Here is a 23,891-nt window from a genome sequence, read left to right on the forward strand (position 1 = left end):
TCGCTTGCGTGTGGACACTGGCGGCTCGCTAGCTTGCGTGTGGACGCTGGCGTCTCGCTCGCTCGCTTTCGTGTGGATGCTGGCGTCTCGCTCGCTCGCTTTCGTGTGGATGCTGGCGTCTCGCTCGCTCGCTTTCGTGTGGATGCTGATTTATGGCTCTATGGTCATTTTTGAGGACATTAAAAGGGAAGACAGTTAAGTGAGAGGACACTGAGGTCTTTTCATGACCACACAGTCCTAGTTCATGTTTTACATTTTATAAACAATGGATTCATAAAGTAAGAAAATTGTTTTTTCTTTCATGTCAGTTTGATGTTTGATGCAAATAAAAGAAAAATGAAACGGGAAGCAGTTTCTTCACGCTGTGTGTGTGTGTACGTTTAAGGATTTTTAAAACATGTAAAGAGGAAGGAACTCTTGGTGTGGTTACAGTACACACACACACACACACACACACACAGGATATAAACCTCAGTCTTCTGATCTCAGTCTAATCTTGGTCTAATCTCGGTCTAATCTCAGCATGGAAGAGATCTACATCAGACATGTGGAACTTCTTGGCTTCGAGAAACGCGACTTCCCGACGAAGCATTATGTGAGAGTGAAAACATTGTTTGTTTGTTTGTGAGATTGAGATTGTGTTCATGTAAAGGATCACAAAGTTGTGTGTGTGTGTTTGTGTGCGCTCAGGTTTACATGATGATGGTGAAATGGAGCGACCTCTCAGAGAAACTCATCTACAGGACGTATCCTGAGATCCACACGCTACACGTGAGTCCACACGTTAATTTCCTGAACACAATCACCGATCATGATGAATTTATTATTCTAATATGAAATAGTTTCTTACTTTTTGTACTTTTGTTTGTATTTTGTGCAACAGAAATCAGTGAAGGAGATGTTTCCCATCGAGTCTGGACGCATCGAGAAGAGAGACAGAATCGTTCCTTCGTTACCAGGTAGAGAAACAAACAGGATGCACCTGTGTTTGAGCAACACTTCTGCTTTTCTGTTGTAACTCAAACTAAACACAGGAAGTTGTTGTGAGGAAAGCGTGTGTGGCTGTTTCATAACAAGTGAACATTTCTCTTCATCTGAAAATGAGGAACTGACAAACATCTGCTTTACTTTCATGGCAGATCTCCAAATAATAGTAATATTATTGTGATTAAATATTCATAGATTTTGTAATTTATTAGTTATATTAATATAAAATATGAACACGTGTTTGTGTTACTGTCATCAGCACCGCGGTGGCTCGACTCACAAAAGTCCACAGAAACTCGTCAGAGCACTTTGGTGGATTATTTTCACTCACTCATTCGTCTGCCGCCGCACATTTCACGCTGCACACAACTGAGCGACTTCTTCAGAGTTCAACCAGAGGACGAGAAACCACCTGCTGCCAACACGTCAGTGACACACACACGCACATACACACACGCACGCACAGACACGTCAGTGACACACGCACGCACGCACATACGCACGTCAGTGACACACGTGGTGACAGACACACACACATGCACACAGACACACATCGTCAGTGACACACAGAAACGTCAGTGACACATTCCAACCGTCAGTGACACCAGCAACATACACGTGACACACTCAGTGACACGACACATGACACGTCCACACTGTGACACACAACCATGACACACACACAGCAGACACACAGACAGTGACGTACACATGACACACTTGACACGCGGAACACACACACACAGAAACACAACATGACACAGCAACACGCAGTGACACACACACAGTTGACACACACGGAACACACGCGCATGCAACCGTCAGTGACACACTGAGTGACACACACACAGACATGTCAGTGACACACTACACACAGATCAGTGACACACACGCATGCGCACACGTCGGTGACACACACAGACACGCAGTGACACACACACACAAACACGTCAGTGACACACACGTCAGTGACACAGACTCAGTGACACTGCGCCAACGCAGTGACACACGTCAGTGACACAGATCGCAGTGACACACAAACACAGTGACACAACATGTCAAGTGACACAGACACAGACATGTCAGTGACACACACACGCACAGACACGTCAGTGACACACAGACACACACACACGTCAGTGGCATACAGACATGTCAGTGACACACAGACACGTCAGTGACACACAGACAGACAGACACACACACACACAGACACACAGTAAAAACCATCATTTTTCTCCTCAGACTGAAAAGCAGTGAAATCTTCGTTGTTTCCACAGAATCAGCGTCTGGTGAGTGTCAATAAAACATGTCTTTGTTTTTAAAGATGTTTTTAATTTAAAGGCGTTTTTAAGAATGTTTTAAATTTAAAGATGTTTTGAGTCTCTCAGAGATTTCTGGCCCGATCATCCTCGACACATATCGAGTCATCGCAGACTTTGCAAAGACGTCCAAACATGAGATTGAACTCAGAGTCGGAGATCTGGTGGAAATCGTGGAGAAAAATCAGAACGGTGAGAACAGTGTTGTTAGAACAGTGTTGTTAGAACAGTGTTGTTAGAACTGTGAGAACAGTGTTAGAACAAAGTTGTTAGAACTGTCATGTTAGAACAGTGTTAGAACAGTGATGTTGAACAGTGTTGTTAGAACAGTGATGTGAGAACAGTGTTGTTAGAACAGTGTTGTTAGAACTGTGATGTTAGAACTGTGAGAACTGTGACGTTTGAACTGTGACGTTAGAACAGTGTTGTTAGAACTGTGAGAACAGCGTTGTTAGAACAGTGTTGTTAGAGCAGCGTTGTTAGAGCAGCGTTGTTAGAACAGTGTTGTTAGAGCAATGTGTTAGAACAGCGTTGTTAGAACAGCCTTGTTAGAACAGCCTTGTTAGAACAGCGTTGTTAGAGCAGCGTTGTTAGAACAGCCTTGTTAGAACAGCGTTGGTGAAGTCAGAAGTCTTTGTGTCAAACAAACGTGTGACTTGTGTCTTCAGGGTGGTGGTTCTGTCAGTGCGACGCTAAACGAGGTTGGGTTCCTGCTTCGTACCTGGAGCCTCTGGATCAACCGGAGGAGACAGAGGACGCAGAACCAAACTATGAAGGTGAGACGTTGAGGTTTGATGTTTTTAACTGGTTGCCCATGACGACACTGTCTGTCTGCAGGAGAACTCTTCATCACCGTGGACAGTTACAGAGCCGAGCAGGACGATGAGATTTCTCTGGACGCCGGTCAAAGAGTCCAGGTCATTCATAAACTGCTGGACGGCTGGTGGGTCGTCAGGTGACGTCCAACATCTTCAAATTCATTTATTATCATTTCATAACTTTCATTGTTAAATATAGAAGGTCTTTGGTTTTTATTATTTTAACAAAGTAGTTTGTAACTTATTATTATGACTTATGTTACAGAACGTTTCTTTATTACATTTATGATCATATTGATTCATCATATTTATTCTTGGAGTCACTTAATCTTCCTTTAGTTTAAGACAATATGACAAACAATATTTTAAATGAAGTGACTAATTCATTCAGTTTAAACTTAAACTAACTTTTGTCTCATTTGAACAGAAAAGGAGACGAGACAGGATATTTTCCCTCCATTTTTCTACAGAAGGATGGACACAGAGACAAACTCAGGACCGGACGGACAAACCCACACGGACAGAAGCTGCCACCTCGAAGGTCAAATGTGTATATATATACATATACACACATACATATATATATATATATATACATATACATATACACACATACATATATATACACACATATATATATACATATACATATATATACACATATATATATACACACATACATATACACATATACACACACATATATACATATATATACATATACACATATATACACATATATATACATACACACATATATATACACATATACATATATATACACATATATACATATATACACACATATATATATACATGCATACATATACATATATGTGTGTGTGTGTGTTTACACATATATGTTATGTTATGTTACATGTTAACATTTCCTACAACTATCAGAGAAAAGAGCAACCAAACACAGTGTGATAGGGATCACAGGCCACAAGCCCTGTCTCACTGTCTCACCCGCCTCACCCGTCAGATCCACCATCAGAAACGTGAAGAGCGTCCACACCAGGACTCGCCGGCGCCTCAGTCAGGATTCTTACCGCAGGAACAGTCGTCGTTTCCTGCAGCTGAAGAATTCTGAGAAGAAGAACGAGGGTAAAGAAGAAGAAGAAGAAGAGAAAAAATGTCATTGACTTTTTATGTTTCAGATAAAAACAAAAGAAAGAAAAGACTTTGTTTTGATATTTCAGGCAACATTCCTGAGACGTTTCCGGTCATTCCTCCTCGTCCCAGTCCACAGCTGATCCTGGAGCGCTGCACCGACGACACGCGCCGGAGGCTCAGTGTCCACAGGTCAGAGTCCAGCAGCTAATGTGATCAGCTCTACAGCGCCACCCAGAGGACACTTTAATAAAGTCACACTCATGAAGTCAATATTAAAAGTTAGATTGACTGTTGTCTTGATTCCAGGAGTGAAAATGTCTTTGTATGAAAGTAAACATATTCTTTTCTCATCTGCTTCATACACTTTATGACAAGTTTAGCACTGATTAGCAGAGTTTACACATTCTCCCCACGTGTTTGTTCTCAGTTTTATTTGTAAAACAACTCCTAACATTCATAATCTCAAGTCTCAGAAACAACAACAGTTCACACAATGAGCAAACACCAGGGGGCAGTGGAGAGAAAAAGAGAAAAAATCAGAACCAGACTCAGAACCAGACATGTGCAGAACCAGACTCGGGCATGTGCAGAACCAGGGCATGTGCAGAACCAGACTCAGAACCAGACATGTGCAGAACCAGACTCAGGCATGTGCAGAACCAGACTCAGAACCAGACATGTGCAGAACCAGACTCAGAAGGACGAGAGGGAGGAGAGGAACCAGGAAACAATTTTTATATTATAATATTATAAGTTCACATTATTATAATAATAATAATGATGATAAAAAACAATGGTAATAATAATTCTTATTATAATTCTTATTGTTAGCATTATCGTTATTATAATGATAATGCTATCATTATATTATTATTAATAGTAGTAATAATATTTATAATAATTATGTTATTATGAATAATAATATTAATAATAATAATAATAATAATTATAGTGACTTGTTCTTAAAATAAAACAACAAAACGAACCTAAGCCACTTGAGGGGGCTGCTGTACTGGTAGTAGTTGACGCGTCATCTTTTATTAACATTTATTAATCAAAACGGACAGCGGCGGCGGTCAAAAAACGTCATGTCATGCTTCCCCAGTCAGCAGCACACCTGCCGAGTAATTACCTGTTGCTCTATTTAACACCTTCCTGCACAGTGCAGAGCACCACCTACTGTGGCCTTCAGGTAGGTATGGCTCTAACAATAATAATAATAATAATTCATCCATTTTCCATGAGTAATAACAACCCTAACAATAGAGTGAATTACAGTGACACATGTTCAGGGAAAAGACAAAAGAAAGACAAAGTGAAGAATAGTGGAAGAACTTGGACTGCACTGCCGTGAATTTAGAAGCCATTTAATCTTGAATTCAGTCGTAAAATCATACAAAAGGAGTGAAAAAGGTGAAAAGGAGCCACAGTGTGACTCAGAAGAAATCAACGTTTCCTCGCTGACGTAGACGAGTGTGGAGGAGAAGAGGAGGTGAAAACAGGAGGTTATTATTTTTAAAGCACTACAGACGAGGTGCGTCGCCCACTCACCCGCCGAACCACCGGGCGTCATCGTCTCTAATATGCAGCAGTCGCTACGGTAACGTGGATTAAATCATGTACACAATTAAAAAAAAGTCTTTGCTCCAGCAATTACATCTGCACAGCAAAAAAGAAACAAAATAAATACAATTACAAACACAAAGTGGCTACTGTTTGTTTTTTCCTCTAAAAGATAATACAGAAGACTGGTTATTATGACTATTATTATTATTAGTAGTAGTACTTTGTTTTCTGTTTTTTAGAAAAAAAAGGTTTCTTCATAAAGCGCACGTACTTCTTCCTCTTGGTCCAACACATCGGTCAGTTACTCGTCATCATCGTCAGCCACAGGATCTGCGTCCCAGCACGTGATGTCGATCTCTGAGGAGACAAAGACGTCTTCATCAGTGTAACGTCACGCGATCACGTCTCTAAGGAGACAAAGACGTCATCATCAGTGTAACGTCAATCGATCACGTCTCTGAGGAGACGAAGACGTCTTCATCAGTGTAACGTCACGCGATCACGTCTCTGAGGAGACAAAGACGTCTTCATCAGTGTAACGTCACATGATCACGTCTCTGCGGAGACAAAGACGTCTTCACCAGTGTAACGTCACATGACGTTACTGATGATGTTACTGCTGATGATGATCCTGCTGTTACTGCTTCTGTTACTGCTGTTTCTGTTGCTGTTACTGCTGTTACTGCTTCTGTTACTGCTATTACTGCTGCTGTTGTTATTGCTTCTGTTACTGCTGATGATGATGCTACTGTTACTTCTGTTACTGATGATGATGATGCTGCTGTTACTGCTTCTGTTACTGCTGCTTGATGATGCTGCTGTTACTGCTTCTGTTACTGCTGTTACTGTTACTGCTGCTGATGATGATGCTGCTGTTACTGCTTCTGTTACTGCTGTTACTGTTACTGCTGCTGTTACTGCTGCTGACAATGATGCTGCTGTTACTGCTTCTGTTACTGCTGATGATGCTGCTGTTATTGTTGTTACTGCTTCTGTTACTGCTGCTGATGCTGCTGTTACTGCTGTTACTGCTGATGATGATGATGCTGCTGTAACTGCTGTTAATGTTACTGCTTCTGTTACTGCTGTTACTGCTGCTGATGATGATGCTGCTGTTACTGCTGCTGCTGATGATGCTGCTGTTACTGCTGCTGTTACTGCTTCTGTTACTACTGTTACTGCTGCTGAACTGAACCATGATGGAAACACAGCTTTTCTTTCTCACCTGGAGGCTTGTTATAAAAGACCGGCACTGGTTTGGCTGAAGAATCCTCTGATTGGCCGAATTCTTCCTCCTGTGATTGGCTGAAGTATCCTTCACTCACCTGTGAGGAAAAAAAATGAAATCTGAGTTTGAACATAAATCACCATCATCTTCACCATCATCTTCATCACCATCTCCATCATCATCCCCACCATCATCTTCACCATCATCATCATCACCATCATCATCATCATCACCACCATTGTCATCATCTTCATCACCATCATCATCATCATCTTCATCACCATCACCTCTGACCTGTGTTCCTTCTTTCAGCAGTGTCTCTCCATTGGTCATCAGTAGCTGTCCATCATCTTGCTCTGGCTCTGCCCCTGATGCGTGCTGCAAAGCATGCTGGTAGCTGAGAGTCATCTGGTCAGAACCAGTCACGTCCACCAGACTGGACGGTTCGTCCTCAGCGGCGATCATCATCTCGTCGAAACTGAGGAGAGGCTGAGGTCGACTGCTGGCGGCGCTGGTCAGGACATCGTCGCCCATCAGGTCCACCAGATTGGTGGAGTGGGAGGAGTTTCGGGGGGGGGTGGGTGGAGCCGTGCTGCTGTCCCACAGGTTGACAAGACTGTCTGTCCCAGACTCCCACACAGAGAAGTCGGAGGAGTCTCGGGCCTGAGGAGCGACACTCTGCACGGGTTTAGAGGCTGCAGACTCCTGAACCGGAGGTTGGTGCTCCAGATCTGAAGACCACAAACAAAATCAGGTACCACCCACTCTCCGCCTACCAAGTACAGGTACTGTTCTCAGTGGAAACACAAGTCTGATCCAGGACTTTACCATTCCAATCCGTACTAAAGTGGACTGTACAAAACTTTAGTTTATTTCTAAGTGAAACAAAAACAAGGCCCAGGACCAAGGCAAAAACAAGGACCAGGCTAGCTGGTTGGCACGCTAACTTTAGTAGTTAAGTTCACAGCCTGATCATGCTAATGCTAATGCTAACTAGGTAGAAACAAGAGTCAGTCTGAAATAAAGACACAAAAAAAACATGGTCAAACACGCAGACATTAGGATTAACAGACTGAGATGAATAGATTAATGAGATGAACAGATTAACACGTCATAATCAGAAATGACATCAACACATTTAGCTGTAAATTCTTAGTCTGCTGTTAGCATTAAAGGCTAGTTAAAACTTGTTAGCATGAGACTGAGATATGGTCTCTGTAGACTAGCTTAGCATTACAGGCTAGTTAAAACGTGTTAGCATGAGACTGAGATACAGTCTCTGTAGACTAGCTTAGCATTACAGGCATCCTGATGACTGGTTGGTTGGGTCTCACCGCCCACGTCTGTGGCGTCCTCTTCCCCGCCCACGTCCTCTTTAATGGCTGTGGTGACGATTTTGGGAATGGGCGACACGGCAGACATGTTGTGCTCTGTGCTCGCTTCATCATCACCATCATCATCATCACCTGGAAATGACAACAAAATCATCAACGACAACAAAACCAGGTTAAACCAGCAAACCAGGCCAGGTCAGACCAGAAGAAACCAGACCAGAACCAGGGTTTACATTAGCTGGTATATGCCGTCTTTTGGCCGTTCAGGTCCAGTGGTAAAAACGCGGACATTCCGTCCACGCGGAGACAGATCAGTGTCTGTACACCACAGGTAAACATCAGTGGATGACTCCGCCCACACTAATGAGTAGTTGTAGTTTGATTCACACACGCACACACACACACACTCACACACACAACCTGTAAACAAACACAGAGCTCCTCCCCCTTTTCTCTGCTCTCAAACACAGGCCAATGAGCAGCAGCGACTTCAAACACACACACACAAACCTGTGTGAGTGTGATGATGTGGACATTTGTCTCATCACAACTCGTTTCTTCGTCTTTTTCACCGTCTTCTGTTGTTTTCTTTTATTTTTGGTAAAAGTACGTACCGGCTGCAGCGAGGGGCGGGGCTTTTGAGCTGCTGGGACTGTGCTGCTGCTGCTTCAAGAACGGGCTGTCCAGGCGACCTGACGGTCAGCACGACAGACACACACACACACACACACACACACACACACACACACACACACACACAGGTATACACACACACACACACACACAGGTGGGCACACACACAAGGACACAAAGCGACGCACCAGGACAAAGATGAGACGAGATAGACGACGACGACCCAGTTTAACCCAGAGGGAAAATGATGAGAGGCAGAGAGGATTATGGGGGAAAAAATGAGAGGAACCAAAGAAGTCAAAGAAAGGAGGGAGTGAACGAGGAAATGGGGAGACAAGTGAGGGAGGAAGAGAGAGAGAGAGAGACAGAGGAAGAGTGTTAGTGTTAACAGCATGCAGTTCACCAGAAAGAACACAAGGTGGCGTCTGTTGGTTTTTATAAAAGCATCAAAAAATCTCAAAATAAAATCCATTTGAAAGTTTCAAAATAAGTTTTAATAAAAAGCTTAAAAAAGTAAAGTCTCAATAAAAAGTAAATAAAATAAAATAAAAGTGCAGATATTTATCAGACGCCTCATCAGAGGTTTGTGAGGTCACATGTCTCACTCATGTCTCGCTCATGTCTCACTCATGTCACACTCATGTCACACTCTTGTTTCACTCATATCTCACTCATGTCTCACTCATGTCACACTCATGTCACACTCTTTTGCTTACCTTATATCTCTTACTTCATGTTCCCACTTCCTATATGTCACACTCTTGTTTCACCTATATCACACCCATGTCTCACCTTTTGTTTCACCCTATCTCACTCATGTCACACTTGTCACACTTCCTTGTCTCACTCTTTTGTCACACCCCTATAAATCTCTTACCTATCTCACTATGTCACACCCCATGTCACACTTCATACACCTTATGTCACACCCTTGTTTCAATTTCAAGTGTTCTCACTCTTGTGACTCTCGTCACACTCATGTCACACTCATGTCTCACTCATTTCACACTCTTGTTTCACTCATATCTCACTCATGTCTCACTCTTGTCACACTCATGTTCATGTCACACTCATGTCAAACTCATGTCTCACTCTTGTCCCATGTCTTTGTTTGCGAGGACAGGACAGACTTAAAAATGGACAGAAACGAAAAGCAGTGCAAACATGGAACAAAGACAAACGTTTACTGACGATCAAACATTTTCAAACCAGTGGAGTCGTCTACTGTTGGACATTCACAGGTGAGACACACGTCCACAGTGGTCATCCACAGTGATGTTCCAAAGTGGTCCACAGTGGTCCGGGTTAGGACCAGGGTCTTGTGCAGGATTTTTATAGAGGGCGGAGCAGGAAATGAGAGCGCGTGTGTGCGTGTGTGTGTGTCTGTGAGTGTGTGTGTCGTGGTGAGGTTGTGACGTGGTGAGGTTGTGTGTTTACCGGTCCTGTGGACAGAGACAGGGGACGTGTCCACACTGAAGGTCATCGCTCGCTCCTTCTGTTTGAAGAACTCTCGAGGATTAGCCTGACGCTGAGCAATGATAGCCTTCGCCTCCTGAAAAAATACAAAAAACATTTATTTCATAAAAAACATTTGTAACCTTTGACCTCACCCTAACCCAGTCACTTAAACTCATTATTTAAGTGACTGACTCATTATTCAGAATCACCTCCACCTCTGACTCCTTCTTGTCCAGGTTCAGGTCTTCAACGCTCGGCTCTGCAGCCTGAAGACAAACAGCAGAAAGTACACATTTACATTTACACCAGCAGGAGGCGACAAACACTGTGTCAGGATTAGCTGTCAATATTATCAACAACACATCAATCATGATTGTGTTTGTCTCCTACACAACTCAGCAGCCAATCAGCAGGCAGCGTGCGTGTGTGTGTGTGTGTGTGTGTGTGTGTGTACAAACACTCACTAAAGTCGTCTGGTTCCTCAACCTCTCTCTGGACTCCTCCTCTTCCTGCATCTTCTTCCTGTTTCACACACACACACGGACATGGTGAGGTTGTGACATGGTAAGATGGTGAAGTGGTGAGGTTGTGACGTGGTGAGGTGGTGACGTGGTGAGGTTGTGACATGGTGAGGTTTTGACGTGGTGAGGTTGTGACATGGTGAGGTGGTGAGGTGGTGGACGGTGAGGTGGTGGACGTGGTGACGGATGAGATTGTGAGGTGAGGGTGAGGACATGGAGGTATGGTGAGGTGGTGACATGGTGAGGTTGTGACGTGGTGAGGGTGGTGAAGTTGTAACGTGGTGAGGTTGTAATGTGGTGAGGTTGTGACGTGGTGAGGTGGTGACATGGTGAAGTCCACTCACCTGTGCTCCTGGATCTGAAGCTCCTTCTCCTTGTACATCTTCTCTCTGTTCTCCTGCTCCTTCCTCTCCAGCTCCATTCGCTCCTCCTCGTAACGCTGTCGCTCCTCTGCCATTTTCCTTCGCTCCTCCTCCTTCCTCAGCTCCTCCTCACGCTGAGATGTAACACATGGACGAGAGGAAAGACAAACAGACATCATTCACAGAGATCGTGGTTAATCCAGGGCTGTAGGATTGGATTCGAGCAGGGGTGTTTAACCCATGGGGGGAGTGTATCTGATCCGGCTCCCTGGGGCGTTTGAAAATAATGAATGAGTATTTAATTAAAAGATATTCATAATATAATATTTAATAATATATGTATAATATAATATTTTATTTGAATTTTTTAGTTTTTAAAATGTAATTCTAAATGTGAAGATGATGGTGATCTAGTAACATCTCGTCTCTGGACAGACAGACTGACGTTTCACCAAGAGGCCGGAATGCACACAAGTCACGAATGTTGTCAAGATCACGGCAGAAGGTTTAAATTCGCGTCAGGTCCGGTGGTTACTGGATGAGCTGGAAAGCACATATTCTGATTCTCCTGCTGGGTTAGGCCGTCCAAAGGGGAGGTGCCGAAAACTCCACTTCATGACATCTGAGGGGCAGGAGCCATGCTCCTCTGCATATGTGCAGAGGAGCCCCTGCACATGTCCAAGTCGACAGTGGTAGCCAGAGATTTACAGAAAGGAAACACTGTCATACTTCCCCAATTTGAGAGAGTTCAAAGAAGCTCACACGATAAATCTGGAGTATTCACATTTACATACACTCCCCCGAGCCACGACCCCCACCTGCAGGTGTGGAGATGGAACCGGCCGACGTCCATGTTTAAACACTGACGGCACACCTTGAACATGTTGCCGTTCTTGCTCAGAATGACAATACTGTAACATTATTATTTGTCTGATAAGTTTTCTTAAAGTGACAGATCTGTGTGTGAGTGGACAGTCTCCTCCTCCTCGTCTTACCTTAGCCTGCTCCCAGAATTCCTCTCTGTTGATCTTCTTCATCTCCACCTCAGCGTTCGTCTTCTCGTAAACTGTTCCCTGGAAACAATGGAACACTTCAACAACAAGTACACCTGTGTGTGTGTGTGTGCGTGTGTGTGTGTGTGTTCACACCACGTCTCTAAGCTCCTCCTCTTTGGTTCTCAGGCGGCTCAGAACAGGACTGGCCACCACTGCCGTCCCGTTGGTCAGTCGCTGACCGATGGCCGAGGGTTCGATGTCGTCCAGACTGCTGGCATTGACAATGACCTCGACGCCCTGAAGAGACACAGACAAGCTTGACATAACTTCACCCTTTCATCCAGTCAAAGTGTGTGTGTGTGTGTGTGTGTGTGTGTGTGTTTTTGACCTGGAAGAAGTCTGCGATGGTGGCGACGTGACTGGCACAGGCGCACTTCCTGGCATCTGGGACATCATCCCCCACCTGTGTGTGTGTGTGTGTGTGTGTGTGTGTGAGTGAGTGAGTGAGTGAGTGAGAGAGAGAGAGAGAGAGAGGGGCTGAGTTATGAACAATAAACAAATTAATCATGAAATCAAAAACAAACAGATGATGAAAACTGGGAAAAATCATGATTTTTGTCATGATTACGCTTTTTACTGGCTCATGATTATGTCCTGTGTCTGTCTGTCTGCTGAATTAAAATTGTGCTGTGACCTTTGACCCTCAGTGATACCCCCCACACACACAGACACACACACTAACCCAGTTGATGAGGATGTATCGTGGCAGAGCAGCAGTCGCTTCCTTCAGGCTGCAGAAGCCGTACATCACTCTGCTGATGTCAAAGGTCAACGTGATCTGTGCCAGTCCACCGCCTGTACCACAACAACAACAACAATGACAACACACTGTGTCACAACAACAACACAGAGCAGATGGACAGAATAAGTGACACACAGAGAGACAGACGAGGACAAACCTCCTGATGCTGCCAGAGTCAAATCATCACTGTCGTCCTCGTACGTGAACAAGGCCCTGCAGACAGACAGACAGACAGTAGGTCAATCAAATTTCACGTACACGTCAGCTGTCAATCAGAAAAAATTAAGTTAAATTAAACATGTGTTAGTGCGAGATTATTCTGAATAATGTCCCTGACAGCCCCACACCATATACAATATCTACAATATCTGTATAAACACACATATTATGAGTAGTAAATACAGAGAGCAGCTGCTCTTCTGTCCCTTAGTCTCTCTGTCTGTCCCTCAGTCTCAGCAGTTAGACACATGTTGTGCTTCATGGTGCATGTCCTTTTCTCTTGCAGGACAAACTGTAATGCTGCTTTGTCTGGGATGTTTTCAAATTCACTGTATTATTGCAGATTTTGGGGAAAAACAAGTCTCTCAGGTCTTTGTATGTGTGGCAGTGTAGTAAGAAGTGCACGTCTGTCTGTCCTCTCTTGGTTGCCAGGTCTGTCTGTGTCAGTCCTGTATGGGGTCAGGGTCTTCCTCAGTCTGGGCTCTGTGGTCTGTAGTCAGATATTGTGCTCATGTGTATTCACAGTTTAATGCCAGGTAACATTCTAGTTTGCTGTGAGTTTTCTTGACTTTTCCCAGTAAGTAATATCATTGCCCTTTTGTGTGGTGATCATTTGATTGGGCCAGATATTTTGGGGGTGTTTTGAGGCAGGGGAGGGTTGTTGGTGGTATGAGGCGGGGTCACTGGTTTGGAGGTGTTTATAGAATGAGATGGCTCTTTTCTGGATGGTGTAAGTGTATGTGTTTGTGTAAGTGCAACTGTATGTGTGTGTGTATGTGTTTGTGTAATTGTATGTGTATGTGTATGTGTTTGTGTAAGTGTGAGTGTATTGTATGTGTATGTGTAAGTGTATGTGTTTGTGTAAGTGTATGTGTTTGTGTGTCTGTGTTTGTGTGTATGTGTATGTGCGTATGTGTGTTGTGTATGTGTATGTATGTGTATGTATGTGTGTGTATGTGTATATGTATATGTATGTATGTAAGTGTTTGTGTATGTGTTTTTGTGTGTGTATGTGTTTGTATGTGTTTGTGTATGTGTGTATATGTTTGTGTGTATGTGTTTGTGTAATGTGTGTGTTTGTGTAAGTGTATGTTTATGATTATGTGTGTAAGTGTATGTGTTTGTGTATGTGTGTAAGTGTAAGTGTATGTGTTTGTGTAGTGTATGTGTTTGTGTATGTGTATGTGTGTTGTGTGTGTATGTGTTTGTATATGTGTATGTGTTTGTGTAAGTGTATATGTGTATGTGTTTGTGTTTGTGTAAGTGTATGTGTAAGTGTATGTGTTTATGTATGTGTTTGTGTAAGTGTGTGTGTATGTGTTGTATATGTGTGTTTGTGTGTATGTTGTGTATGTGTATATGTATGTGTATGTGTATGTGTGTGTAAGTGTATGTGTTAGTGTATATTGTTTGTGTATGTGTTTGTTGTGTGTTTGTATGTATGTGTGTGTTGTGTATGTGTGTATGTTTATGATTATGTTTGTGTTTGTGTTTGTGTTTGTGTATGTTGTGTGTATGTGATTGTGTAAGAGTGTGTATGTGTTTGTGTGTTGTGTATGTGTATGTGTATGTGTATGTGTATGTGTTTGTGTTTGTGTTTGTGTTTGTGTATGTGTATGTGTGTTTCTCATTCTGAAACACCATGATCTTAGTTTTCTTCTTGTTGACTGACAGAATTGTTGAAGGTGGTCTAGGAGCTGTTGTAGTCCCTCTTCAGGTCTAGGAGCTGTTGTAGTCCCTCCTCAGGTCTAGGAGCTGTTGTAGTCCCTCTTCGGGTCTAGGAGCTGTTGTAGTCCCTCTTCAGAGTTGGACAGCAGCACTAGATCATCTGCATACCAGAGACATTTGATGTGTGTGTTTTTCAGGAAGAGGCGTGGCGTTGACGAGTCATCTAATGTTTTTGCTCGTTGATTTATGTAGATGTTGAAAAGTGTTGGGCTCAGACTGTTTCCTTGCATTACTCCTCGGTTCTGGGAGAAAAAGTCTGTTCTTTTGTCTTGGATTTTGACTGCACACTTATTGTTAAGGTACATTGTTTAGATGATGCAGGATGCCCTCGTGCCAAATTGAGTCAGAGGCTTTTTCAAAGTCTACAAAACAGGAAAATATTTAAGATTTATTTTGATTTAAATGTTTCTCTATAACTTTGTGTGTGTAGCGTGTGGTGTAGCGTGTGGTTCTATGGTTGTATGAATGCAGTTTGACTGAGGATATTGTGATCAGCGAGGTATTGCTGTAATCCATTTTTGAAGATGGCCGTTATTAGTCCCTGGCTCCAGATGTCGGGACAATGTCCCCCACTCAACACCATGTTGAATTATTTCTACATGAGAAGAGAGCTGCACTTTTTAATTTGATACAAATTAAATTTGATACAAAATTAATTTTGAATGTCACTTTTATTCAAGAGACACACAGCACCTCTGATAATGAGTGTGACTGGAGAAAGGAGTGGAATGGGGAGCTGGTTTTTTAAGTCACAAGGAAAGTAACAGTGGGGGGGTCGGGATTCTCTTCTCCAGAGAATTCACACATTTTAACTTCACTGTCGACGAGGTCGTTCCAGGCCGACTTTTAAAAGTGACTGCTCAGTTTGAGAAGATGAAACTGGTTCACTCTAGAGGCAACATACTGTCTTTAGCAAGACTCGATAGGTTTTATTGTTACGAGCATCATTTTAATGTTTTTAAGAGCAGTGTGATCAGCCCTGTCGGGTTCTCCGATCACTCCCTGGTGCAGTGTGTGGTTTTTATAAAGAACGTGAAATGCAGAAGTGCGTACTGGCACTTTAACACCACACTGTTGACCGATAATGGTTTTAAAGAGTCACTCAGATATTTTTGGTTTTATTTCAGACGGACTAAGTCCGAGTACAGTTCTCTGCAGCAGTGGTGGGACGTGGGAAAGGTTCAGATCAAACAGCTTTGCTTGCAGTACACTCTCAGTGTCACTAGAGACATGACCAGGTCTATGAGAGATCTGGAGAGAGAAGTGGTGGAACTGCAAAACCAAGCAGACTCAACAGGAGACCGAGAACACATTGAAGTTCTCAAAGTCAAACGCTCAGCTCTGTCCGACCTGCTGGGTTTTCACGCCCATGGTGCCCTGGTTCGGTCACGCTTCCAGAACGTCGCGGAGATGGATGCTCCTTCTCATTGGACCTCTCTAGTTCATTAGGCTCAGAGTTTGGTCTGATTTCTCTAGATCAAGAAAAAGCTTTTGACACAGTTGAACACCATTACCTGTGGCAGACGCTGCAGGCTTTTGGCTTCAGCTCAGGATTCATAGCTAAGATCAGGGTCTTGTACAGTGACATTGAGAGTGTGCTGAAAGTCAATGGTAGACTAAGCGCTCCTTTTAAGGTCCAGAGAGGTGTTAGACAGGGCTGCTCAATGTCGGGCATGCTCTACTCTCTGGCCCTGGAGCCTTTTCTCCACAAGCTGAGGTCTCGTCTGTCTGGTCTGTCCTTTCCCAGCTGTGAGGGCTGTTTTAAATTGTCAGCGTACGCTGATGACGTCATTCTGTCTGTGAGGACTCAGGATGACATAGATGGTCTCACCCAAACTGCCGCTGACTTCGGAAAACTCTCCTCCTCCAGAATTAACTGGGAGAAAAGCGAAGCTGTGGCAGTGGGGGAGGGGCTAGAGAAGAAGCTGGTTTTACCCGGGGGCTTAGTGTGGAGAAGGGGAGGACTTAAGTACCTTGGTGTCCATCTTGGAGATGAAGCCTCCACCTCCCAGAACTGGGACCTTTTAATTGAACAGGTTGAAGGTCGTCTTAAGAGGTGGAGATGGATTTTACCCAAGATGTCCTTCAAAGGTCGAGTCCTCATTATTAATAACCTTGTGTCCTCCATGCTGTAGCACCGGCTGATGTGTCTGGACCCGCCAGAGAGGCTGCTGTCCAGGGTGCAGGCCGCTATGGTGGACTTCTTCTGGGACCGTTTGCACTGGGTCCCCCAGAGTGTCCTCTTTCTCCCAAAAGAGGAGGGGGGCCATGGACTTGTACAACTGGCCAGCAGGAGAGCAGCGTTCAGACTCCAACACATCCGGCGCTTTTTAACTGGACCCTCGGACTTGGTCTGGAGGCCGGTGGCTCGCGCCATACTGGAGCGGTGTGGTGGACCGGGTCTGGCAGACTCTCTGTTTTTAATGGATTTACGTGGGCTTAACTTGGATAATTTCCCCACCTTTTATAGAGGACTCTTCAAAGTGTGGGGACTCTTCTGCACTGGCTCCTAAAAGAACCAGTGACTCACGGGACACGGCTCCACTGCGTCGCAGGACCATCCCTACTCCAGAAACTGCGCAATGCCAGGGTCCTGACCCTAGGCCGTGTAGTTCAGGTGTGCGGACCTCGCCTGGACAATGCTGCTGCTCTGGCCCAGTGTCTGGGGACCAGGCCAGTCAGGGTGAGTGGTCTCCTGCTGAAAGACTGGAAACAGCAGCTCACTGATCCTGAACTGACTCTTTTAACGAACTATTGCGACGGCTCAGCTCAGCCTGACCCCACAGACTCTTTCCCTAACATGAACATTACTCCTGTTCTTGAAAGTGACTCTGGATTTTATTTGAAAGTGAATGATTTTATTGATTATGGTTTGTGGAACATGACGGGAAAGACAATGTATTACTTGGTTTTAAAAGCATTATTGCAAAGCAAGCTCAGGGACAGAGTGGACACTCCTTGGAGGACCCACCTGTCCCTCACAACAGCTCAGAAGCCTGAGTGGAAGGCTCTGTACAAGCCACCGCTAACCAAGAAAGCTGGAGACCTACAGTGGAGGCTTCTCCATGGTGCCGTGGCTGTAAATGCTTTTATCTCTGTTGTAAATCCAAATGTCACTGATTCATGTCCATTCTGTTCACTGAGAGAAACTGTCTTTCACTGTTTTTTACAGTGTGTCAGATTAAGTCCTCTGTTTCACTTTCTGTTTCAGGTTTTCTCTTTGTTTAATGAAACGTTTTCCCACTCTGTTTTTATTCTTGATTACAAATATGACAGGAAAAGAAAAAATCACTGTCAGCTATTAAATTTTGTAATCGGCCAATCAAAGATGGCCGTTTATTTAACCAGGAAGAATAGAGTGGACAACAGTGTGGATGTAGATGCTAAACGGATGTTTGTGCAAATGCTGAAGACAAGACTGAAAACTGATTTTACTTTTTATCGATTAACAAATAATTTGGTGGTTTTTTTGCAAGTGTGGGGGGAGAAGGGAGTTTTATGTTCGGTGAAAGACGATGATTTAGTTTTCGGTCAAATCCTGAGTTGATTATTTTATGTTTGTTGAAATTTCTTCCTCTGTTTTTTTTTCTCCTCCAGAGCCAAAATGTAATGAATAACATGCTCTGAGCAAATAAAGGAGACTTAAAAATCAAATCTCTCTCTCCCTCCCTCCCCCCCTCATTTCTGTTGTGAATGTGAGGACGAGTGGTGATGTGCCAAAATACCCCCCCCCACACACACACACAGAATGTGAAGTAGGTCAGAGGACGAGTGAATTAAAACACGTGATTTCACATTCATCCTTTCACAGTGTTAACCGGGACACCCAGAGGCTCCACCCACAAATACAAAACAAAACAATCAGTCTCAGTTTCTCTGTGCGAAGGATTATCATAAAATATTTTGAAAACATGAGGAGGAGCCACAGAAGTTCAATGTGGATGGGGGAGGAGCCACAGAGGTTCAAGGTGGATGGGGGAGGAGCCACAGAAGTTCACGTTGGATGGGGAGGAGCCACAACAGTTCATGGTGGATGGGGGAGGAGCCACTGTTCATGTGAATACACAAGAATCTAACAATCACACCATCAGACCCGAACCCAAACAATCCAGAGTCATTCACAGTCAAACCCTGAATCTGAACCAGGAAAACTAATCAACCAAAGACTAAAAATACAAATCAGGTCAAAGTTCAACAGGAAAATACTCACAGGAAATAAGGACAATGAGTTTTCGGAGTGTATGTATAGGTTCACTGGGGGAAAACAACAGGGACAGGAAGTGGGCGTGGTGTGGAGTCCATGGTCGTTCCCAAAAATGCAAGTAATACAAGTTTGCAAGTACATACTGGTCAAGTACAGGACTGCTCAAGTACATACTCGCCAAGTACAGGTGCGCTCAAGTACATACTTGTCAAGTACAGGACTACTCAAGTACATACTTGTCAAGTCCAGGACTACTCAAGTACATACTCGTCAAGTACAGGTCTACTCAAGTACATACTTGTCAAGTACAGGAGTACTCAAGTACATACATGTGACATCCGTGACATGCATAACATGTGACATATGTGACTTACGTGTTTGTGTCTCAGCCGTGAAGCTGAGCTCCTATGTTCAGTGTCGCTCTGTGCGAGGACATGCACAGAGACATATAATCTAAATATTCCTCAACAGTTGATCGCGCTGATACAAACATAGTATAGTATAGAGTTGCACGATACCCATGGTACTCCTCCCGGCTTTTCACTGCATGCTACTCCCTTGTAAACAAACCCACATTCCAACTACTGCAACCTAACGACACAGCTGCTGAATGATTGGTTGTTTGCTTGTTACTGGTGACGTTCGGGGATATGATAGGCTGTTTCCGCACGCTGGTTCCGCCCGTCTGTTAGCTGATTGGTTGTTCTTGTGTTTCTGCCGGCAAGAACGAACTCCATGAAGATAGCTCCGCTTCGATAGAAATTAGTTTCAAAACAAACACAAGCTAAAGTTCTGTCTCGCCCAGACGCGCGCACAGCTTACAGTCACAAACACAAGATAATACACTCACCATGGCAGAAGCACCGGGCCTGAGCGGCGAGTCTGCTGCGGCGTCGTCTTCAGTGGCACCACTAACTTTGCTCAAAAACAACAAAATCCAAAAGTCGCATTTGGAACTATTTTGGCTTTAAACAAGGCACAGACGGTAAAGCAATAGACGATGTCCGTCCACTGTGCAGGCACTGCCACCAAGCTATAGGAGCTAAAGGAGGGTATTTTGTTCGATATGGTTTATTATGTTGGAAAAGAAGCATTATTGTCAAATAGATTTTTTTTAAAAGACAGTAAAGTTGATTATTTATATTAGTTTAACATAAATTAATGTGCAAAGGAAAATGATTTTATATATATATATATATATATACATATATATATATATATACATATATACATATATTTATATATATATATATATATATATATATATATATATATATATATATATATATATATATATATATATATATATACATATATTTATATATATATATGTATATATACATACACACATCTATTATACAGTTAGGCTCAGAAATATTTGGACAGTGACAAAATCTTCATGATTTGAGCTCTACATGCCACCACATTGGATTTGAACTACAATGGAATTGAAGTGCAGAATTTAAGGTTTAATTTAAGGGGTTGAACAAAAATATATGATTAAACATGTAGGAATTGTAGCTATTTTTATACAAACACTCCTCATTTCAGGGGCATTGAAAAGAAAAATGTTACTTTTCAATATTTTGTTGAGAATCCTTTGCAGGCAATGACTGCCTGAAGTCTGGAACCCATGGACATCACCAAATGCTGGGTTTCCTCCTTTGTGATGCTTTGCCAGGCCTTTACTGCAGCTGTCTTCAGTTGTTGCTTGTTTGTGGGTCTTTCTGCCTTAAGTTTTGTCTTGAGCAAGTGAAATGCATGCTCAATTGACTTGAGATCTGGTGATTGACTCGGCCATTGCAAAATATTCCACTTCTTTGCTTTAAAAAACTCCTGGGTTGGTTTTGCAGTACGTTTTGGATCATTTTCCATCCGTACTGTGAAGCGCCGTCCGATCAACTTTGCTGCATTTGGCTGAATCTGAGCAGAAATTATATCCCTATACACTTCAGAATTCATCCGGCTGCTTCTGTCTTTTGTCACATCATCAATAAACACAAGTGACCAAGTGCCATTGGAAGCCATGCATGCCCATGCCATCACGGTTGGAACAAGGGCCTTTCTGCATGGAGTTTGCATGTTCTCCCCGTGTGCGTGGGTTCTCTCCGGGTTCTCCGGCTTCCTCCCACAGTCCAAAAACAACACTCTAAATTGACCATAGGAGTGAGTGTGAGAGTGAATGGTTGTTTGTCTCTATGTGTGTGTGGCCCTGCAATGGACTGGCGAACTGTCCAGGGTGTACCCCGCCTATCGCCCGATGTAGCTGAGATTGGCGAAGTGAAGAAACGTGAGACGACATTAAGAGACAATATGTCCACAGAGTCAAAGACGGAACATGACTCAGCAAAAAAACACGACACGTTTTCACTCAAATGTAACCAGATTCAAAGTACCCAGTTCAGAACTTTTAACACCTGAACATGTGATCAGATCAGAACTGTTAACACCTGAACATGTGATCAGATCAGGACTGTTCACACCTGAACATGTGATCAGATCAGGGCTGTTGACACCTGAACATGTGATCACATGAGAACTGTTGACACCTGAACATGTGATCACATCAGGACATGAACATGCCACATCAGGACCACCTGAACATGTGATCACATAGGGCTGTTCGCATGAACATGTGATCACATCAGGGCTGTTCACACATGAACATGTGATCACATCAGGACTATTGACACCTGACCATGTGATCACATCAGGACTGTTGACACCTGAACATGTGATCACATCCGAACTGTTCACACCTGAACACACATGATCACATCAGGACTGTTGACACCTGAACATGTGATCACATCCGAACTGTTCACACATGATCAGATCGGACTGTTCTGAACATGTGATCACATCAGGACTTTCACCATGTAATCACATCAGGGCTGTTCACCCTGAACATGTGATCATATGAGGACTGTTTACACCTGAACATGTGATCACATCAGGACTGTTCACACCTGAACATGTGGTCATATCAGGACTGCTTACACCTGAACACACATGATCACATCAGGACACACACACATGATCACATCAGGACTGTTCACCTGAACACACATGATCACATCAGGACTGTTCACACTGAACCTGAACTGTTCACACATGTGATCAGATCAGGACTGTTCACCTTGATCACATCAGGACTGTTCACACCTGAACATGGATCAGATCAGGGCTGTTCACACACACATGATCACATCAGGACTGTTCACCCTGAACATCAGATCAGGACTGTTCAAATCAGGACTGTTCACCTGAACGGATGTCATCAGGACTGTTCACACCTGAACAAGTGATCAGATTCACCTGAACACATCAGATCTGTTCACACCTGAACACACATGATCCAGGACTGTTCACACCTGAACATGTGATCAGATCAGGACTGTTCACACCTGAACACACATGATCACATCAGGACTGTTCACACCTGAACACGTGATCACATCAGGACTGTTCATGATCGCATCAGACTGTTCAACTGTGATCAGATCAGGACTGTTCACACCTGAACATGTGATCAGATTAGGACTGTTTACACCTGAACACACATGATCACATCAGCACTGCTCACACCTGAACATGTGATCAGATCAGGACTGTTCACACTGAACACACATGATCACATCAGGACTGTTCACTGAACACATGATCACATCAGGACTGTTCATACCTAACACGGATCAGATCTCACCTGAACGCGGATCAGATCAGGATTGTTCACACCTGAAATCATCAGGACTGTTCACACCTCAGGACTGTTCATGTCACATCAGGACCTTTCACACCAACACGCGGATCAGATCAGGACTGAACACACATGATCACATCACACTTGTGAATAAAAGCCTGAAATGGTTACCAGCTTCCAGCTGCTTCAGAGTAAACGAGTCACACAACTGAAGAAACAAAGCTGCTCCTGGACCTGGTCCAGGCCTCAGATCCAGGACCTGGTCCAGGCCTCAGATCCAGGACCTGGTCCAGGCCTCAGATCCAGGACCTGGTCCAGATTCAGACCTGCAGTTTTTTTACCCTCAGTCTGACTTTTGCTGCATCAACGCATCAAAGAGCTGAATCAGGAATGTGTGTGTGTGCGTGTGTATTTCAGTGTAGGGTGATGAAGAAGATGAAGAACAGAGCGCATAACAGCCACACATCGTCGTCAGTAAGAGCAGCGGTGACTCAGAGCAGCAGTGACCGGGCAGCGCGGCCCTCGGCCCCGCAGAACTCACCAGTCGGTGTCGGTGGTTTCGTCGATGACGTCCTGGTAGGCGGTGAGCAGAGTCAGTCTGTTCTTCCCCAGATTCACGGCCATGATGGTTCCCGAGAAGCATCCAGAGAGAGAGGGAGAGAGAGGGGGGGAGAGAGAGAGAGAGAAGAGGAAGAAGAAGAAGAGGAGGAAGATGAGGAGGAGGATGGTGTGTGTGACAGAGAGAGAGCGAGCTCTCAGTGTGGAGACAAAGAGCAGCCCAGTGTCCTCCGGGTCCTAGCGCCTGACAAGTCCTAGTACCAAAGACAGAGCGGACAGTTATTATTTATTCATCTGTCTGATTGTGTGTGTGTGTGTGTGGCACACTGTCAGGAAA

General features: G+C 43.9%; 2 protein-coding genes across 13 annotated transcripts; one reads left to right on the plus strand and one right to left on the minus strand.

The window, feature by feature from the left end:
• On the plus strand, positions 1 to 4,525 carry ncf1 (neutrophil cytosolic factor 1). 4 transcript variants are annotated; one of them, XM_044041692.1, is made up of 12 exons: positions 1 to 194; positions 523 to 595; positions 691 to 771; positions 884 to 959; positions 1,247 to 1,412; positions 2,233 to 2,279; positions 2,361 to 2,501; positions 2,978 to 3,085; positions 3,147 to 3,264; positions 3,555 to 3,668; positions 4,113 to 4,234; positions 4,330 to 4,525. In XM_044041692.1, exons 2-12 carry the CDS (start codon positions 524 to 526, stop codon positions 4,449 to 4,451), a joined length of 1,167 nt encoding a protein of 388 aa, XP_043897627.1. In that variant the 5' UTR covers positions 1 to 194; position 523; the 3' UTR covers positions 4,452 to 4,525. The 4 variants fall into 4 exon arrangements, with proteins under 4 accessions (XP_043897627.1, XP_043897628.1, XP_043897625.1 ...); XM_044041693.1 differs by lacking the exon at positions 1 to 194 and adding an exon at positions 201 to 278; XM_044041690.1 differs by lacking the exon at positions 1 to 194 and having other exon boundaries at positions 383 to 595.
• Positions 4,526 to 5,594: 1,069 nt separating this feature from the next.
• Positions 5,595 to 23,688, minus strand: dbn1 (drebrin 1). Of its 9 annotated transcripts, XM_044041681.1 has the most exons (16): positions 23,538 to 23,688; positions 13,300 to 13,355; positions 13,083 to 13,195; positions 12,729 to 12,803; positions 12,494 to 12,637; positions 12,341 to 12,418; positions 11,328 to 11,479; positions 10,927 to 10,984; positions 10,672 to 10,728; positions 10,442 to 10,556; positions 8,986 to 9,063; positions 8,339 to 8,503; positions 7,332 to 7,768; positions 7,035 to 7,134; positions 6,081 to 6,166; positions 5,595 to 5,902 (listed from the first exon to the last, which is right to left on the minus strand). In XM_044041681.1, the coding sequence occupies exons 1-15, from the start codon at positions 23,618 to 23,620 to the stop codon at positions 6,111 to 6,113; spliced, it is 1,767 nt and encodes a 588-aa protein (XP_043897616.1). In that variant the 5' UTR covers positions 23,621 to 23,688; the 3' UTR covers positions 5,595 to 5,902; positions 6,081 to 6,110. The 9 variants fall into 9 exon arrangements, with proteins under 9 accessions (XP_043897616.1, XP_043897617.1, XP_043897618.1 ...); XM_044041682.1 differs by having other exon boundaries at positions 5,595 to 6,166; positions 10,678 to 10,728; XM_044041683.1 differs by having other exon boundaries at positions 5,595 to 6,166; positions 8,372 to 8,503.
• Between the last annotated feature and the right edge of the window lie 203 nt (positions 23,689 to 23,891).

Source organism: Solea senegalensis, linkage group LG13 (genome assembly GCF_019176455.1).
Source record: "Solea senegalensis isolate Sse05_10M linkage group LG13, IFAPA_SoseM_1, whole genome shotgun sequence".
Classification (NCBI taxonomy): domain Eukaryota; kingdom Metazoa; phylum Chordata; class Actinopteri; order Pleuronectiformes; family Soleidae; genus Solea; species Solea senegalensis.

Excerpts from the sequence above, each read along its gene's own strand:
- ncf1 (XM_044041692.1), top strand. The coding sequence starts at position 524 with ATGGAAGAGATCTACATCAGACATGTGGAACTTCTTGGCTTCGAGAAA. Across the intron at positions 596-690 it reads ACTTCCCGACGAAGCATTAT|GTTTACATGATGATGGTGAA; the intron begins GTGAGAGTGAAA and ends GTGTGCGCTCAG. Across the intron at positions 3,086-3,146 it reads CGCAGAACCAAACTATGAAG|GAGAACTCTTCATCACCGTG; the intron begins GTGAGACGTTGA and ends GTCTGTCTGCAG.
- dbn1 (XM_044041681.1), bottom strand. The coding sequence starts at position 23,620 with ATGGCCGTGAATCTGGGGAAGAACAGACTGACTCTGCTCACCGCCTAC. Across the intron at positions 12,638-12,728 it reads CCATCGCAGACTTCTTCCAG|GGCGTCGAGGTCATTGTCAA; the intron begins GTCAAAAACACA and ends GTGTCTCTTCAG. Across the intron at positions 9,064-10,441 it reads TGTCTCTGTCCACAGGACCG|GTCGCCTGGACAGCCCGTTC; the intron begins GTAAACACACAA and ends GCTGACCGTCAG.